The sequence below is a fragment of the Lutra lutra genome, chromosome 13, assembly GCF_902655055.1.
Source record: "Lutra lutra chromosome 13, mLutLut1.2, whole genome shotgun sequence".
Classification (NCBI taxonomy): Eukaryota; Metazoa; Chordata; class Mammalia; order Carnivora; family Mustelidae; genus Lutra; species Lutra lutra.
The window spans coordinates 74,048,764-74,067,280 of NC_062290.1; the positions used below are offsets into that span (position 1 = coordinate 74,048,764).

Genomic DNA, 18,517 nt, shown 5'->3' on the forward strand with positions numbered 1-18,517 from the left:
ATCACAAGTAGGCAGAGAGGCAGGCACAGAGAGAGGGTGAGGCAGGCTCCCTGCCGAGCAGAGAACCCAATGCGGGGCTCGATCCCAGGACCCTGGGATCATGACCTGAGCCGAAGGCAGAGGCTTTAACCTACTGAGCCACCCAGGCGCCCCTCTACTCCCTATTTTCTTGTGTTCTTTGAGTAGAGACTGTATCTTATTCAGTTGCGTATTCTGTATCCAGCACTCAGGATTGTATATAATAAATATTTGATGAATAACTGAACTAATAATAAAGAATGTATTGACAATGTTAGAAAATAGCCTTAAATCTGCATTTATACTACAAGAAAAAAGACCAATTTTAATATAAAGTGTCTTATAGACACATTCTATAAGAAGTTTACTTATTGATTAAAAGCATAATAATATATTTGCTTTCTTTCTGTGTGCATTTTATAGCACAAATGCATAGAGAAGGGTTAATATGTGATAACTGAAGACAAAATAAAAAGGGTATAAATCACTTGTATTAACCTCTCTTTTGTGACTCAGATTAAGGCTTTTTCTTCAGATAAAAGAATAAAATTGGTAAGGATACAAAAGAAAGGATATTCTCTCTGCAGGTGTCTGGAGAACTTACTGTTTCTGTCCTAGATGTAAAGGGGAAATTGAGGTTAAGGATACATACTTCTCTAGGAAATCTTCCACAAAGAGACTTGCTTTCCATTGATCCAAGACTGAAATATCATCTGTCATTCCCCACACCGAAACAGCTGAAACTAGAAAGGAGAATGGTGAACATTAACTTCTAGAATTTTCTTTTGCACTTAATACAAAGAAGCCAAACATGAACCTTTTACATTGTTATCTTTATTTGTTCACAAATGTAATTTTTCCCCAAATTTTACCAGATTCCAAATATTTAAATAATCATTCTCATTATTACAATTCACCCTGCCCACACCACTCAACTATAGTCAGAATAACATCACCTGAACATACCATCCTCATTTTTATATCCTCTCTTTTGCTAATGCAGCACTACCATCCTAGATAGTCCTGTTCAACAGCTCATATTATTCCTCATAAAGTTTTATTATCAACCATTTCAGTTTGTTCTGATATATTCTCCTTGAAGGGCCAAAGTTGTCAGTAGCACTCATTCTGGTACATGACCATACACAGCCATATTTTAAAATTTTAGGTATCTATAACTTGTCTCTCAAATTAGACCCTTGGCTCCTTAAGAGAGATCATGTCAAATACTAATCTCAGAAAAAGCAACTGAGTGAAGTTAAGAGTCAAAGGACCTGTATTCTACTACCAATGTTACATCTTAACTAGTTTTGTTATCTTGAACAAGTCACTTTACATCCAAGTCTGTGTGTCATTGAAAAAATACAAAAGTTTAGTGGTAACAAGTACAGGTTCTGGAATCACCCTGACTAGATTTTAATACTTGTATTGCTACTTATTAAGTGTATGAGCTTGGGTAAACCTCTTAACCCCTTTGTACCTGTATTCCTTATCTACAAATTAGGAATAATAATAATGGCCTTTTCCCAGTGTTGTGAAGATAAAATGTGATGAGACATATAAATTGTTTAGACAGTGCCTTACATATTGTAAACAAATTTTGGCTATTAATGGGGATGCCTGTGTGGCTCAGTCCATTAAGCGTTTGCCCTCAGCTCTGGTCATGATCCCAGGGTCCTGGAATCGAATCCCACATTGGGCTCCTTGCTCAGCAGGGAGCTGCTTCTCCCTCTGCCTGCCATTCTCCCTGCTTCTTCTCTCTCTCTCTCTGGCAAATAAATAAATAAAATCTTAAAAAAAATTTTGGCTACTAGTGTGATTATTGTTTTTAAAAAGAGAAAAAGAAATAGGAAAAATGATAAACTCATTTTTCCTTCTGTACATTTATTTTTCCTTCTGTACTTTTAGATAAGCAGATTAATGAAAGCTATTCTTTAACTTACTTCCAACCTGATTGAGATTCATTCCATTTTTACAATATTCGTTGTAAAATGAATATTCCTCCTCCCTCATGTCCTTACTATCCTTACTACCTTTCTTACACAGTTCAGTTTCCATAGCCAGTCCCATAACCACTATCTTATAAAGATCCTTAATTTCTTTGCCTCTCTTTCCCTTGTACTACCTTAGGAAAAATTCTACTCTCTACCTTGTGTACATACACTAGAACAGCTGAAAATTATTGGAAAAAGATCATCCAGTCATGCTGAATGAACTCATTTCTGATTATGACCATAAATTTCAAATGGGCATCCAATATTGACAGATGATAATAGTACACCTTCCTAACCAAACCGGCTTTCTCATTCTTCTTCTTTTTTTTTACTTATTTATTTTATTTTAGAGAGAGGGAGAAAATGAACATGTGGACAGGGAAAAGGGCAGAGGGAGAAGGAAAGAATCTCAAGTAGACTCCTTGCTGAGGTAGGGCTCAATCCCAGGACCCTGAAATCATGACCTGAGCTGACTGCAGATGCTTAAGGGACTGAGCCACCCAGGTGTCCCTATCTCACTTGTGTTCTTATCTGGTTCTGCCTTTTCACTGCTGGAGTGTTTTAGGATTTTGTCCTAGGATCTCTGCTTTATATATATTCATGCTCTCAGTGACTGCATCCACTTCCATAAGTTTATGTGCAATCCATGTATGATTACTTCAATTTGAAACTCCAGCAGTGCTCAAGATTTATATAATAAATTACCTCCTTGATGTCTTCATTTAGATGCCTAAATAGGCATTTTAACCTGGCCAAAGCAGAGCAATTGACTCTAGCCACCAACTGGCTTTCCCATGAGCCTTTCCTTATCTTAGGAAACATCACTGCCATCCACCCAGTTGCTCAGGTCAAAAACCTAGAAGAGGGACGCCTGGGTGGCTCAGTTGGTTAAGCAGCTGCCTTCGGCTCAGGTCATGATCCCAGCGTCCTGGGATCGAGTCCCACATTGGGCTCCTTGTTCTGTGGGGAGCCTGCTTCTCCCTCTGCCTCTGCCTGCCACTCTGTCTGCCTGTGCTCTCTCTCTCTCTCTTTCTGACAAATAAATAAATAAAATCTTTAAAAAAAAAAAAAACCTAGAAGAAATTATTGTTCTGTTTTTTTCTTTAACCCTCACACTGTTGGCTGGACCTCTAATATAATCTCAATCCAACCACTCCTCACACATCCATTAATATAAGCCTAGTCCAAGTCACTATCATCATTTATGTAGAATATACATTCACTTAGCAGTCTAGATTCTGAACCAATATGATAGCTTTCTGATTGATTTTATCTCTACTCTTCCCAATCCCTACCCCTTCCATACTCCAGCCAACCAGAATGATTTTTCTAAAGCATATATCAGATTGTCACACCCTTTTTAAAAACCGTCCAATGATTTGCCACATTAGCCATAATATAAACAAGCAAATAAACTCCGTATTATGGCCTATAATGCCTTATATCTTTCATAAACTGCATACTTCTTAAATATCCCCCTTTCATTAACCTGTCATGGTGGCCTAATTATCTGGTCCTAAAACTCATCAAGTTTATTCCAGAGTCAGAAACTCTGCATTTGCTTGAAAGCCTTCTCCCCCATTATCTTATTGTTGTTGCCTTCTCATCATTCAGATCCCAACTCATATGTCCAGCTCCTTCCCTAAGCATCTTAGGAAATAGTGCTCCCTACTAAATCTTTTATCACATTACCCTATTGTGTCTTCTCTACACATTAATACCAGACATTAGCTTATATATTTAATGGTTTTTTTGCGGCACTCTTTTTACCAGTCTGAAAACCCACGGAGGGAAGGAACTACTTCTGTCTTATTAGTACCATCCTTAGCACCTATAACAGTACCTGGTACATAATACATGCTAAAGAAATGTTGTTAACTGACTTGACTCCGCTATGGAAGCTACCTCTTTCTTTCTTTCTTTCTTTCTTTCTTTCTTTCTTTCTTTCTTTCTTTCTTTCTTTCTTCCTTTCTTTCTCTTTGAAGCTATCTCTTTCTTAAATCCACAACATGATAAGAGCAGAAGATAGTATTTTGTACATATACATTTAAAAATAATTTTATATGCAGTATATCATAACATTTTAAAGTAGCCCTCCTACAGTTGAGCAAGATCTTATTACAAAACAACAAATGTTTGCAGTGCTAGAATATTTTAAGACTTCATCATCTACATATTTTTTATTTGTTCTATTCATATCTAGTATAAGCTTCCCAATTCCCTACTTCGTCACCTAAATTTTGTCATAAAAATATTAATTTTTAGCCTTCTTAGAGTTCTTTTTTGTTTTTAAGATTTTATTTATTTATTTGAGAGAGAGAGAGAGCGCGCGCACACACAAGAAGGGGAAGCTCAGAGGGAGAAAAGCAGACTCCCGGCTGAGCAAGAAGCCCAATGCAGGGCTCAGTCCTGGGACTCTGGGATCATGACCAGAGACGAGCTAAAGGCAGAAGCTTAAACTGACTGAGCTACCCAGGCACCCCTTGGAGTTCTGATATGAATAAATGCAATGCAGTTTTATTAATAAAAAAAGCACATTTTCTTAATTTACTGTGCTAAACTCTCACATCACTTTTAAAATAGATTTTTGAGAAATAAAAGTAAAACATACCTCTCATCCATGGCCTCCTAAACTTATTATCAATAACTCCTGCATAATAATTTCCATCTTGATATAAACATGAAGGGACTCGAAGCAATAAAGCATCTCTGCAAAACTTCTTTCTAACTATATTCTATGTAAGAAAGTAAGATTATAAAATCTTTAAAAATATTTATCAGATGCAATTAACAGTATTCAAAATATTAAAATTATTTATTCTTTTAAATTAATATCATTTTTATTTAAAGGTAATACCTACTCATTATAAAACATAAAATAACACAGAACACATAACTGAGAAAGTCAAGGTCCCTAGTAATTTAAGTAAGAGTTTGGCATATTTTCCAGAGACTTCCTTTTCTAGGCTAGGCTAAATATGTGTGTGTGTGTATGTTTGACACAAATGAGATCACATCATTTATACAGTATGCCATTTAGCAATGTGCTTTTTTTCACTTAACAGTATAATATGGCTGTCTTAATTTTGTTTCTATGTCTTTGCACTAGCGACAACCAGCAAATAAATTTCTAACTTGAAAAAAAATTAACAAATAAAACTATTTCTTTAACCTCGTCTTTGGTGTGCCTCTGAAAAATGTCCCACTATTCTTCTCAGATTATCAAAATCCTATTTATCAAAAAAAATCCTATTTATCTTTCAAAGCCCATCTTAAGCAATATCTCCGCTATGAAGCTTTTCCTCAGTAACTCTCAACTTCCCACAAAATTCATTATTCTATGTATTTGGACAAATGATAGTTTCTTGCATTACTTCCCAAGAGTTCTTTGTTTGCTAAAGGTGTTAATCATATTAAATAAAAGGTATTAATTATCCAAGAATAAATAAATAAATAAATAAAACAAAGGAAACAGAGTTAAAGTAATTTATATAAAATGAGGACCAAAGGTTCATTGCAAAACAGAAAAAAAGCTTGATTAATACTTTGTCTAAAAAAAAATGAAACAAAGCTACAGAAATTAAATTTTGTAGCTAATAAAATTTTGGTTATAATTAGCTTGTAACCATAACTGGTTTTTTGTCAAAATTCTCCCATAAACTGTATTATGTAATGATATGGATATTAGTCATTGCCTCACCTTTGATTATAAAGAAGATATTTTTAAAAAATATTTAACCAAAATATTCCCAAAGCATCTCTGACTCCTTTAATATGCAAATCATTCTCTTCCTCTTCTCTGTAACTAATCTAATGTTGCAAGGTCTTCATTTGACAATAGCTTTACCTGTTGAGTGGCTCCTCAATACTGATTTCATGAACTTTACAGAATTCTACAACTTTTGCAAGAAATGCCATCAGTCAGTATCATATTTGTACTATATCATGGGATGTGATCCACCAGTGAGAAACTAAGATACTACAGGCAAGGATAAAAGTTTAAGGATGTTTGAATACAGACTAATTTTGAAGCCAATATATTCATAAATATATCTGGTTAACAATGACTTCTGATTCCCTACCATTTAAATGTTATAATAACACGTTTACCTCCCACAGTTATGAAGAAATAATAAAACCTGAAGATGTCTAAATGTCTTTCTTATTTCCTATAAAATGTAACAGTTTTAGTTATATTGGAATAACTTTTTCCTGGTAAAGAGGTCAAGGTTATAAAGAAAATAAAAATTTAACTTCTCAGTTAAGATTATAAGAACAATGATTTATTGTATGACGACTACTCCAATTAGTTTCTTTATTTTTTTTAAGATTTTTTTATTTATTTATTTGACAGAGAGAAATCACAAGTAGGCAGAGAGGCAGGCAGAGAGAGAGGAGGAAGCAGGCTCCCCGCTGAGCAGAAAGCCCGACGTGGGGCTCGAACCCAGGACCCGGGATCATGACCTGAGCTGAAGGCAGCGGCTTAACCCACTGAGCCACCCAGGTGCCCCTCCAATTAGTTTCTTAACAATGTACTAGACTTGAATCTCAGCCTTTTATAAGCTGTTTAAGTCCTCTAGACATCAGTTTCCGAACCTGTAAAATTGTAAAATCTAGCTCTTGGAGTAGTCATGATGATCAAATGGCATAACCCATCAAAAGAGCAAATGATCGGGACGCCTGGGTGGCTCAGTTGGTTGGACGACTGCCTTCGGCTCAGGTCATGATCCCGGAATCCCAGGATCGAGTCCCGCATGGGCTCCCAGCTCCATGGGGAGTCTGCTTCTCCCTCTGACCTTCTCCTCGCTCATGCTCTCTCTCTCAAATAAATAAATAAAATCTTTAAAAAAAAAAAAAAGAGCAAATGATCAAAAGATATAATCCATCAAAAGAGCAAAGTATCTGGCCCATAGCAAGTGGCCAATACATGCTATTACTGTTATTTCCTCATAAAGATAACCGGGACTGCTTCCCCCACCCCACTCTTTTCAAGGACGATCACTCAAGAATGTTGATACAAAAGCAGCCTAAATATGCCAAGTTTCCATTTTTTTTTCTGCTGACAGCTTCAATTCACAATACATTGCCAATAATTTCCTTCCAAAAGTGGCATTTTTAAGGTATACTGGAAGTGGGAAGAAATTTTAAATAAATCTCAAAGTAATTAGATTAAGGATTAATTTAAGGACTACTGCAAAATTATCATAATCATGTAGTGAATGTAGATAGTACTTTTCATATCATAATTCTTGGTAGTTAGTGATTCAGCAACACGCTACCTCATATAAATAGTCTATTGCACAATATTTGAATGTTGAAAACATGTCTTCTTTCTTTGAAAGTGGTACAAATTTCAGTATCTGGAAATACAAAAATCAAAATTAAATGTTGGTAAAATAGCAAAACAAGGAGAAAGAAACCATTCTTAGTCACAAAACTTTGGTTCATTCATTTTTAAGAAGGCACTGAGTGATTAAAAAAACCTAACTATTAAAATAACAGTTATTACTATGATTTAAATCTAATATGAAAATAATGTATGTTGATATGAAATCATTCATCTAATTTTCATATATGTTCATATATTATTTAATCCACACAACTTCTGGCTGGTGGATTAAAGTACATATTTTGTGATCATTTTGTTGCAAAAGAGGCAGGAATTTGAAAGAAAGGTACAGTGGTTTTCTCAGGATAACCGTATTTCTTAAGTGGTCTTGAAATAGAAAAACCACAAGTAAAACTGTGCTGAAGCAGGGGAGAAGAATCTGGGAAATTGCAGTCTTTTAAAAAATAAAAAGCCCAGGGGGGGTGCCTGACTGGCTCAGTTGGAAGAACATGTGACTCTTGTTCTTGGGGTCATGAGTTCAAGCCCCTGTTGGGAGTAGAGTTTACTTAAAAAAAAAAAAAATTAAAAAGGCTGAAGTTAGAATTCCCTAATAGCCCATTTGGAATAAAGCCACTAAGACATAGTATTCCTAGGTCAATGTGTACATTATTATTGGTAAATAAACAAATTCATCTAATGAAGCGGTAGGTAAATTTTAGAATGCTGAGAATCCAAGATGGTTCTCATTTATGTGATAACCAGAGCAATTACAGCTTATGAGAGTCACTCTAGAATAGAATCAATGTATCAGGTAGTTCATAGCATTTTGATCAATTACTTAAAATGTTTTGGGTAATTCAGATGTAAGCCAGAAGTCTTCATATAGTAGTTTGTCAGTAAGTTTTTAGTAAGTGAAATAAACATTTTAATCTGAATGGCTTTGCCTTAGTTTCATTATTATTTTAAATCTGTTTGAAGTTTACCTGTTTCTTTATCTAGGGTGAAGGTACAGTACCAGAAGACCTTAAGAGTTCATCTACATTCATTAGCTATGGATCTATTCCTATTTTCAGTCATCATTGAGAGAACATTCTTAACTACTCAATTACTGTATTAAAAAAACTAAGAGTAAACTGATTATGGAATATAATTACTTTATCTGATTAATGAATCAGAAGACATTGTGGATATTACAATAAGCTTTCCAATTAAAACAAACCCAATAAGCTATCTGAATTATTTTTAATATACTGAAATATTTTTAATATTGTTAGATTCTGTGGTATCAACAGATGTGGGGAGTACATAGTGTGGGTGCCCTCTTCCACTCTTAATTAAACAATGTCAACATAACATTTTCTTACTGATAATCGCTTCTCCGGAAATATTTTCCAATCACTGTACTTCCATACCTTTTCCATACAGTGTTCACTGATCTTTGAGGCAAATATTAATTTAGAATTTCCATTTCATGATACTGTGCTTTCAAAAAAACATTATCTGATGTACTTCATTCTAGAAGTCATTTCAAAAAGTTTAAAACAACCAGTGGGTTAACTAAGTAGTTAATCCATTCAGTCATTGTCAGCATTTATCTTAAATTTTCCTTTCTTGTGAAGCCTGTATTTCTACTAGGTTCAGATTCATCACTCTCATCAACTATCTTAAACAATAATTACTGTTGTATTGAAATTAATCATTTAAATTCATGTTGAACATACAGTACTTAAATAAGATACTATATATCATATATACTCATAGAACTCCTCTCACCTGTCAACTTTACTTCATTGCATTACAGGTATTTGACTCCAACTTAAAATAGTGAACGGATAGGAAGAGATCAGCCTTATTTCTAAAGTCAAAGGGAGAAAACAAGCAACATCATGGCTAAAGAGAAGTTATTTTAAAAATAATCAATCAGGGACGCCTGGGTGGCTCAGTTGGTTAAGCAGCTGCCTTCGGCTCAGGTCATGGTCCCAGCGTCCTGGGATCGAGTCCCACATCGGGCTCCTTGCTTGGCGGGGAGCCTGCTTCTCCCTCTGCCTCTGCCTGTGCTCACTCTCGCTTCTCTCTCTATGACAAATAAATAAATAAAATCTTTAAAAAAAAATTAAAAAAAAATCAACCAATCAGGAATTGCAGTAATTCCTGAAATATTTTTCCTTACCTGTTTCTAAAGATTTTATTTCTCTTGTGCTACCTCCTGACTGGGGCCAAAATGGAAATGCATATAAATAATTAGGTTAGGCTCTTACGCAAAAGACCAGAGAAGGAAGGCAGAAGATTTTTTTCCACCCAGTTTTACTGAATTATCATTGAGATAAAAGTTTTACATATTTAAAGTGTAGGTATATATAATGGAATATTATTTCCAAGATTATTTAAGACACATACGAGTGAATATGAATTTTAGGGCTGGCTTTCCACCTCCTCTCACCGGGCTCAGGCATATGGAGATTTCTTCCTTTCCTCACTCCTTGGCCTAAAAACCACACTTTAACCATGTAATATCCCAGAGGAGGCAAGGTTCACACATTTTCTTGTATTTTTTAATCTGTACAACTTGTTAGTGGGTTGAAATACCACTGGCTTTTCTGTGCCCTTCGCCTCTATTCCCGCCACATTAGGTTACGTGGACCCTGGTTCTGGGGTCTTGTCCTCACAGAGCCACATCAACCGTACTTCACAAAGATATTTTCCAGAAAATTTGGAGCTGCCATACTCTAACCCTGTCCTGACCTTTTCTTCTCCTCTGCTCAAGAACACCTTCCCTCTCTCCTCTCTTCAGCCTCTCAGGGTTGCTACTGAAGGGAATATCGCCACCGACCCGTCTCCGCCTGGGAAAATTCCCGCCTACTGAGCATGTGACCTCTGGCCTGGGCTCAGCGCAGGCATTGGCCAACTTGGCCAGGCCCCGCCCCTCGGGCTCCCAGCACTTCCGCCTGCCGTTGCCCAGTGCCTAGGCTGCGGGGGTCGTCGTTGGTGTGCGGAACCTTTGCAGCATCGAGGGGAGAGTGACAGCAGAGAAGGTGGTGGGAAGCCCGGAAGGAGCCCGTACGAAAGGCAGGGAAGACCAGGCCAGGGAATCAGGAACATTATTTATTTATTTATCTATTTATTTGAGAGAGTGATGTTATTGGCTAATCCTGACCAAACGGGAAAGGAGCAGAGGGAAGGCAAGGGCAGAAGCTTTCCCGACGTAAAACAGGATTGAGCCATCAGATGCAGGGAGACAAGAAAGTGAAAGGGAGGAGGCCAGCCTGATTCAGGTGTCTGGCTAGGTGTTGGCCGTGCTTGGCGGAAGAGCATTTGAGGAGGGGCAGGAAGATAGCTAGAATTGGGACATGCAGATTGTACATGTTGATTGATAGCCACCCCTTCACAAACACACTCATTTAGGAATTACTAGACCCACCTGATCAGGAAGAATTGTAGCTGTATTTCTTAACTCCTATCTTTCTTTCCGTGACATAACTTGGCATTAAATTTCTCCCCAGAATATTGCAAGAAGTAACATGCATTTATTTATTTTACTAACACATGGGTGTTTTTCCAGTTAATTACTAACAAAATGGTAATTATGAAACATCAGTGGATAAGCCACGTTACTCTCCCAAGTTACTGACTTCATTGTATTTTGCACAGGTTTGTGCAGTTTGCTTCACCCATACGGATTTAATGTTTGGCGGTAATCAATATAAAGATGTTCATCTGTCATTGAGGTACATTACTATGTATTCTTGGATGTATACCTTTTATTAAAACTAATTTTAAATTTTGTAAAAATTACAAAAGTAACACTCATTGTACTCATATTCATTGTAACCGGCAAAACCATCCTAAAATGAATTAAGAAAATGTAATCTCTATTACGAAACTTATTCCCCAATAACCTATGTTAACAATCTGGGTGTATCTTTTAAAAATTAAATTAGGGGCGCCTGGGTGGCTCAGGGGGTTGGGCCGCTGCCTTCGGCTCAGGTCGTGATCTCGGAGTCCTGGGATTGAGCCCCGCATCGGGCTCTCTGCTCGGCGGGGAGTCTGCTTCCTCCTCTCTCTGCCTGCTTGTGATCTGTCAGGTAAATAAATAAAATCTTAAAAAAAATAAAATTTAAATTAAATTTTTAAATTTAAAATCAATTAACATATATTATATTATTATTTCAGAGGTAGACTTTAGTGATATATCAGCTGCATGTAACACCCGGTGTTCACTTTATCTAGTGCCCTCCTTAACGCCCATCACTCAGTTACCCCATCCCTCCACCCAGGGGAATATCTTTTCATACCTTCTTGTATGTTCATACAAATTTATATGGACATGCACACACAAAATAGTTTGGCCAATTATATAAAAATGGATGACTTATTTTTCACCCTCCTTCACTAAACCATACATCATTAACAACCTTCCAGTTAAAAATATATAGATTTAACTCATTTTAACAGCTGCATATTATTTCATAATGAAAATATGCTATAATCTATCCAAACATTCTGCTACTGATGGCTTTAGCAGGTTGTTTTCAGGGTTGTTGTGTTTTTGTTTTTTTTTTATCTTGACAAATAATGCTGCAATAGGAATTCTTAGATGTAGAGTTTTGAATATTATTGCTGTTATTCCTATGGTATAGATTTGTGTTGCTTTGCTGCCTTAAGGGGTAAAAGTGTTTCAAATTTAATAGGGCCAATTTACCTTTCAAAAATTTGTAGTGATTTATGTTAACAATGCCTGAGACGGATCATTTTCCTGAGTACTCAACAGAAATGAATATTTTTTCTTTTATTTTCTGGTCTGATACATGAAAAATACTATCTCATTATTGTTTTAATTTACATTTTCCTGATTAATGCTGGGATTAAACACTTTTTAGATGCCCATGAGCTCTTTGGATTTCTTCTTCCATGAATCCCATTAATTGCCTAATTTTGTGTGTGTGTGTGTGTCTGTGTCTGTGTGTACGTGCAAGATCAGGTGATTTTTCTATCCAGTAGGTTGTCTCTTGAAGATCTTGTAAATAGGTACATTAGTTAATACCAGATTTGACTGTGTAGATAACAGAAAATCTCAAAGCAATATAAAATTTATTTCTCTGTCCTGTAAATGAGGTACAGAAGTAAAAGGTTCAGGTCTGATATAGCAGCTGTGCCCCACAAAGTCCTCAGGGACTTAACCATCAAGCTCATTACTCTGATATTCCTGTGCTGTGGTCCTTGGTCTCAGGTGGCAGTGTTTTTATGTTTCAGGCAGCAAGATGGAGCAAGGAATGAAAAAGAGGAGAGGCCAAGAGCACAATGTTCCTTTATATATCTGTAATTAAAATTGTGAAATATAATGTTCATAGAAGAATGCTAAAGACAATCTATAGCTTAAAAAATTATTTTAAAGAAACATCTATGCAACCTCCACTCGAAACAGAGCATTACAAGAATTTGAGAAGCTGTGTTTCCTTTTCTAATCACAACTCTCCCTTGAGGAAGTCTCCCTCTAGACCTAGAGATTACTATAATCCAGACTTTATGGTAATCACTGCTTTGCTTTTGTTTAGTTTCACCCAAGTATGCTTTCTAAATGATATAGTTTTGCTTATTTTTAAATATTGCTGTTTGTGTTAGTTTGGTTCTTGTTTCTATCCAGTGAGCGACATTGTATGTATGTATGTTAATTCAGTTTCATTGCTGAATACACCATAGTATAAATATACCTCAATTTATTTATCTATTCTATTCTTGATGGACCTTTGGATTATTACAGATTGCAAATAGTGCTTCTATCAATATCCTTGTACATATATCCTAATATACATGTACATTTTTCTGGAACATAATTTTAGGAATGAATTTCTGGATTATTGAGTATGCATATCATCACATTTTTTCAATAATGGCAAACTGGGGCGCCTGGGTGGCTCAGTGGGTTAAGCTGCTGCCTTTGGCTCAGGTCATGATCTCAGGGTCCTGGGATCGAGTCCCGCATCGGGCTTTCTGCTCAGCAGGGAGCCTGCTTCCCTTCCTCTTTCTCTGCCTGCCTCTCTGCCTACTTGTGATCTCTGTCTGTCAAATAAATAAATAAAATCTTTTAAAAAAATGGCAAACTGTTTTCCAAAGTGATTATACTAATTAACACTCCCACCAGCAATGTTTTAGATTCCTATTGCTTTGTGTCCTTACCAACCCTTAGCAGCTTCATGTTATTTAATTTTTTAAAAAAATTTTTTACAGATTTTATTTATTCATTTGACACAGAGAAAGAGATCACAAGTAGGCAGAGAGGCAGGCAGAGACAGAGGGGGAAGCAGGCTCCCTGCTGAGCAGAGAGCCTGATGCGGGGCTCGATTCCAGGACCCTGAGACCAAAGGCAGAGGTTTAACCCACTGAGCCACCCAGGTGGCCCCACGTTATTTAATTTTGAGTATCTGGTAAGTATCTAGTTGTCTTTCAAGGAAGGTTCTCATTAGCTGCCACATGACACTTCTGCTTACATCTAATTGGTTAGGCCCTGGACACCTGGTCAGTCTTAGCAGTAGTAAAGGCTAGAAGATTCATTGTTTATTCTGGACAGTCATATGCACAGTTACAACTTGAGATTCTATTATCAAAATAAGGAGGAGAAAACAGACTTTGAGAAATATAATATTTCTGCTACTTTAAGAATAATAATTTAAAAATACCTAACTTTTATTGACCACTTACGATGTGCCAAGCACTATTCTAAACACTTTGCAACTACTTTATAAACTAGATACTATATTACAAACCCCAGTTTATAGGTCAGAAAACTGGGACATTGAGAACTTAAGTGTCTTACCCAAGATTAAACAGCTAGAAAGTATATTGCAAACCCAGGTAGTCTGGTTCAGAGTGGGCCATATACTTTTAGGTGGGCCATATACAGTTTAAAAGGAACATTTGTTCTTGGTCTGCCATGTTTTTTACAAAGATTTTTCCTCCTGTTTATCTTTGGAAATTTCTAGAAGTAGTTTTGTTTATATATTCAGAGTGAATTTCACCTGTATATCTAAGTCGTCTGTGTTTTTTCTCAGTAGATAATGTTTCTGCATCATTTCTAAATTATGCATATGAAAAGAATCTTAGAACAATTAGTTTGCCATATAAATTTTAATTTACCATTATTTGTTAGTATTATTTTGTATCTAGGTGGAAGTAAATTTAAACACACTTGAATATAAAGATTTTATTTATTTATTTATTTATTTATCTATTTATTTGAGAGAGAAAGAGATAGAATGAAAGAGCACACATGGGGAAGGGTAGAGGAAAAGGGAGAAAGAAAACCAAGCAGACTCCATGCTGAGTATAGAGCCCAATGCAGGGCTCGATCTTACAACACTGAGATTATGATCAGTGCCAAAACCAAGTCAGGTGCTTAACCAACTGAGCCACTCAGGTGCCCCTAAACACACTTTAATATAAACTAAGCTGAGGAGCCATAAAGGAGGCTGGAAAAACCCTCTGCTATCCAGATCAATTCCATATACTTGTGGAAATCCCTTATAATAATATTAAGCTTCGTTGTTGTATTCACATGCTATGCTGTTGAGGACAGAGTAATAATGTTTAATGTTTACTGAGAACATACTTTGTGCCAGGCACAATATTAGGTACTGAAGATGAAAAATAAAGAGATCTTAGCCTTTGAGAAGCTCATGAATCCTTGTCTGATGTTATTCGTCTTTTTCATTTTTCTTTTCTTCAGACAATTCTGTGTATTGTTGCCAGGATGATATTTCTAAAACAACTAGCTGAAACTATCATTTCCCTGCCCAAACTTCATAATTTATCACATATCAGATGAAATCTGAATTTCTTTGCATGGAACAATTATTTTGCCCCATTTACTTTGGAACTCGGAACCATTAGCCATTCCTTGAACATCTCCCAGATCTTTCAACTTCCAAGTCTTTTTTTTTTTTTAAAGATTTTATTTATTTATTTGACAGAGAGATCACAAGTAGGCAGAGAGGCAGGCAGAGAGAGAGAGGAGGAAGCAGGCTCCCTGCCGAGCAGAGAGCCCGATGCGGGGCTCGATCCCAGGACTCTGAGATCATGACCCGAGCCGAAGGCAGCAGCTTAACCCACTGAGCCACCCAGGCGCCCCAACTTCCAAGTCTTTGTTCCTGCTGTTTTATTTGTATTCTGATCACATGTTGAAGACCTATTTATTCTACAGGGTTCAGTTCAACTGTTTCCTCTTCCCACTGATAATCTTAGAATTAGTTGTCACATTTTTAGCACTCTAACATTCTCAGTGTCCCACTTTGGGTAGTTTTCATGCTTTACATTATAATTGTTTTGTTCATGCCTTCATCTCCTACCTGTGTTTTTGAGATCATGCGCCATGGACCACGTCTTAATTACATTTACACAATTTGTATGTACTAGCACAATACCTTATCTAGAGTAAGCTCTAAAATAGATACTTAATTCACTCCTTGCTGTGTTCTTGAGATCATGGGCCATGGACCACGTCTTAATTATGTTTACACACTTTGTATATACTAGCACAATACCTTATCTAGAGTAAGTTCTAAAATAGATACTTAATTCACTCCTTGAAATTTTGCACTAAGTCATTTTGAAATAATAAAAAAAATTTTTTCCCTTTTCTATTAAATGTGAGTTTTCAGTGTTTTTGCAGAAGCATTAATGTGTATGAAATATTACACATGCATACACATACATCAGCCAAAGAAGACATGGCATAAATATGATGGATAGTCAATTTGAGACAGAGTTGCAGATTAGGATGAACCAGATTATGCAGAAAATCTGGATATGTGGAATAAAATAATATTGCACAAATGTGTTGCATAAGTAACTTGTCTTGTGGTTGCTAATTTATGGGTGTAGTCTTACATACTATCTTTTGATCAGTAATGAACTATTTTACATCAATAGAATGAGAGCAAACATTTTGGCAAAACATATTTAATCTAATTAAACTAGATAATAATGCTAGAAACAAGCTGTGGTAGCATCAGCATGTAAAGAATTTTCAGAACTATACTGTTTATATAGTTTAGCTTTTTTTCAAATACAGAAGCCACGTTATTGTAGCCTATTTTTGCAACATTTGTCTCTATAAACACTATCATTTTTCTCTTTTCACATGTTGAACCCCTACACATTTTGCTGGTTATGAGTCATCTCATGCCTTATATATATATATATATATCTTTTACACACATTGAAAAATTCACTTAAGCTAAGCTTCTGGCTAGGATAAAAACATTATCCGTGTTTAGACTTAACTCTGTTCCCCTACAGAAGGCTTAGGCTGGAATAAGCAGTTTTACTTGTATCCTTTTCCTTCTGAAAAATGGAAGGGCTAGCTCTATGCTTTAATATTTCCCTGGGTAACATTTATCCTAACACCTCTCGTATTTTATGGTCCAGTGAAATTAAGGCATTTATCAAAAATTAATAGGTGGGATAGGAATATAGGTCTTTGGACTTCTACCCAGTGAGGTATAATTGTTCACTCAGTGATGTATCCATCAATTTCTTTACGGGAGTGGGACAGAGGAAGAGGGAGAGAGAGAATCCTAAGCAGGCTCCATGCCCAGCATAAAGCCCAGCACAGGGCTGGATCTCATGTCGCTGAAATTACGACCTGAACTGCAATCAAGAGTTGGATGCTTAATTGACTAAGCCATCCAGGTGTCCCTACTGATCGATTATTTTTGAGCACATGTTATGCACAAGGAACTATGCTGGTTGGGGAGAGCAAATGATTCTCCTCTGTCAATGTGGCAGGGGAAATAAGATATTTACATAAAAACTAGTTATTCCCTGAGGAAATTAATGTCATAAGAGTTATGGGAACTTCAAGGAAATAATGCTTTATTGTTTTAACAAATAAGTTGTAGAGATACAGAATAAATGAATAAATATCTTTTAGATATTTCATCAGATTAACCACACCTATGGGAAATCTAGCTGTTTGAAGCACAAAAGCATAACAGCACCACTGTGTACCTAATGGAAAATGAACCAACTTATAAAATAAATAACTTCCTGAGGTCTAAACTGCATATTCGAACTGTAAGTTGTAACAAATCACCAATATGCAGGGTAGCCAATATCATCCTTATACAAGATGGGAAAACTATTTCTCTTTTTCTCTCCAAAAGAAGTCTTTTTAAAAAAATTTTTTTAATTTATTTTTACTAGAGAGAGAGAGAGAGAACGAGCAAGGGGAGAGACAGAGGGAGAAGCAGACTCCCTGCTGTTCAGAGAGCCCAATGAGGGACTGGATCCCAGGACCCTAGAATCATGAACTGAGCCAAAGGCAGACACTTAATCAGCTGAGCCACCCAGGCGCCCCTCTCCAAAAGAAGTTTTAATGTTGTTTCATAAACAACAGTTCTCACAATTTCATATTTTGAATTTAGACCCAGTCTCATACCTCACAATGTAAATTAATTTAACAAATAATTTTTGAGCACCTACTACGTGCTTGGTATGTACAAACTTAGCAGATTAGCAACTTGTATTGTCTCTTACCATAAAAAAGAAAAAAAAGTACCCTGAAACAATAATATCTAACCCTATCGAGCACCTTCTCTTTTATTTATTTTTTATAAGCTGCTTTTTATTTGTTTATTTTTTATTATGTTCAATTAGCCAGCTTATAGTACATCATTAGTTTTTGACGTATTGTTCAACGATTCATTATTTGCATATAACACCCAGTGTTCATCACAAGCACAGAGCACCTTCTCTTTTAAATATCTTTCTCTTTAGGCTTCAAGCTTCCTGATTTCTCCCATCTGTTCTGCATCTGGACTCTCTGTAATTTGGGGAGAAAACAATAAAACCATAATATTAGATTTATTGGTTCTACTACAAATATATGTTATGCAACTTCAGCAAGTCCTTCAATGCTGATTGTCAATAATTATTTTCCTTCATTTTATATATAAAATCATTATATATATATATACATATATTATGTATATATACATATACATATACATACATATCTCATATATATATATATGAGAGAGAGAGAGTTTATATGTACCAGCAATGCTCTGAATGTGAGAAAGAGGAAGGAGTCTCAAGACAGCGTCCCTATCTTTAGGCCCCTTGTCATATTCCAACAGCTAGACCAGTGGTTCTCATTTGAGGTGATTTTGCCTCTTAGAGG

At 36.1% G+C, this 18,517-nt stretch overlaps 1 protein-coding gene across 3 annotated transcripts in view; it reads right to left on the reverse strand.

The window, feature by feature from the left end:
• The window catches only part of SHOC1 (shortage in chiasmata 1), a 79,129-nt gene extending 69,933 nt beyond the window's left edge, over nucleotides 1-9,196 (reverse strand). For 2 of the 3 annotated variants that reach the window (XM_047701085.1, XM_047701084.1), the window contains exons 1-4: nucleotides 9,115-9,196; nucleotides 7,292-7,372; nucleotides 4,624-4,747; nucleotides 671-761 (exon numbers count right to left, since the gene is read on the reverse strand). In XM_047701085.1, the coding sequence (XP_047557041.1) occupies nucleotides 671-761; nucleotides 4,624-4,747; nucleotides 7,292-7,336 (260 nt within the window). In that variant the 5' untranslated portion in view covers nucleotides 7,337-7,372; nucleotides 9,115-9,196. Of the gene's footprint in view, nucleotides 1-670; nucleotides 762-4,623; nucleotides 4,748-7,291; nucleotides 7,373-9,114 lie in introns of those variants that run through there. The other variant, XM_047701086.1, reaches the window with a different exon arrangement.
• Nucleotides 9,197-18,517: the final 9,321 nt, after the last annotated feature.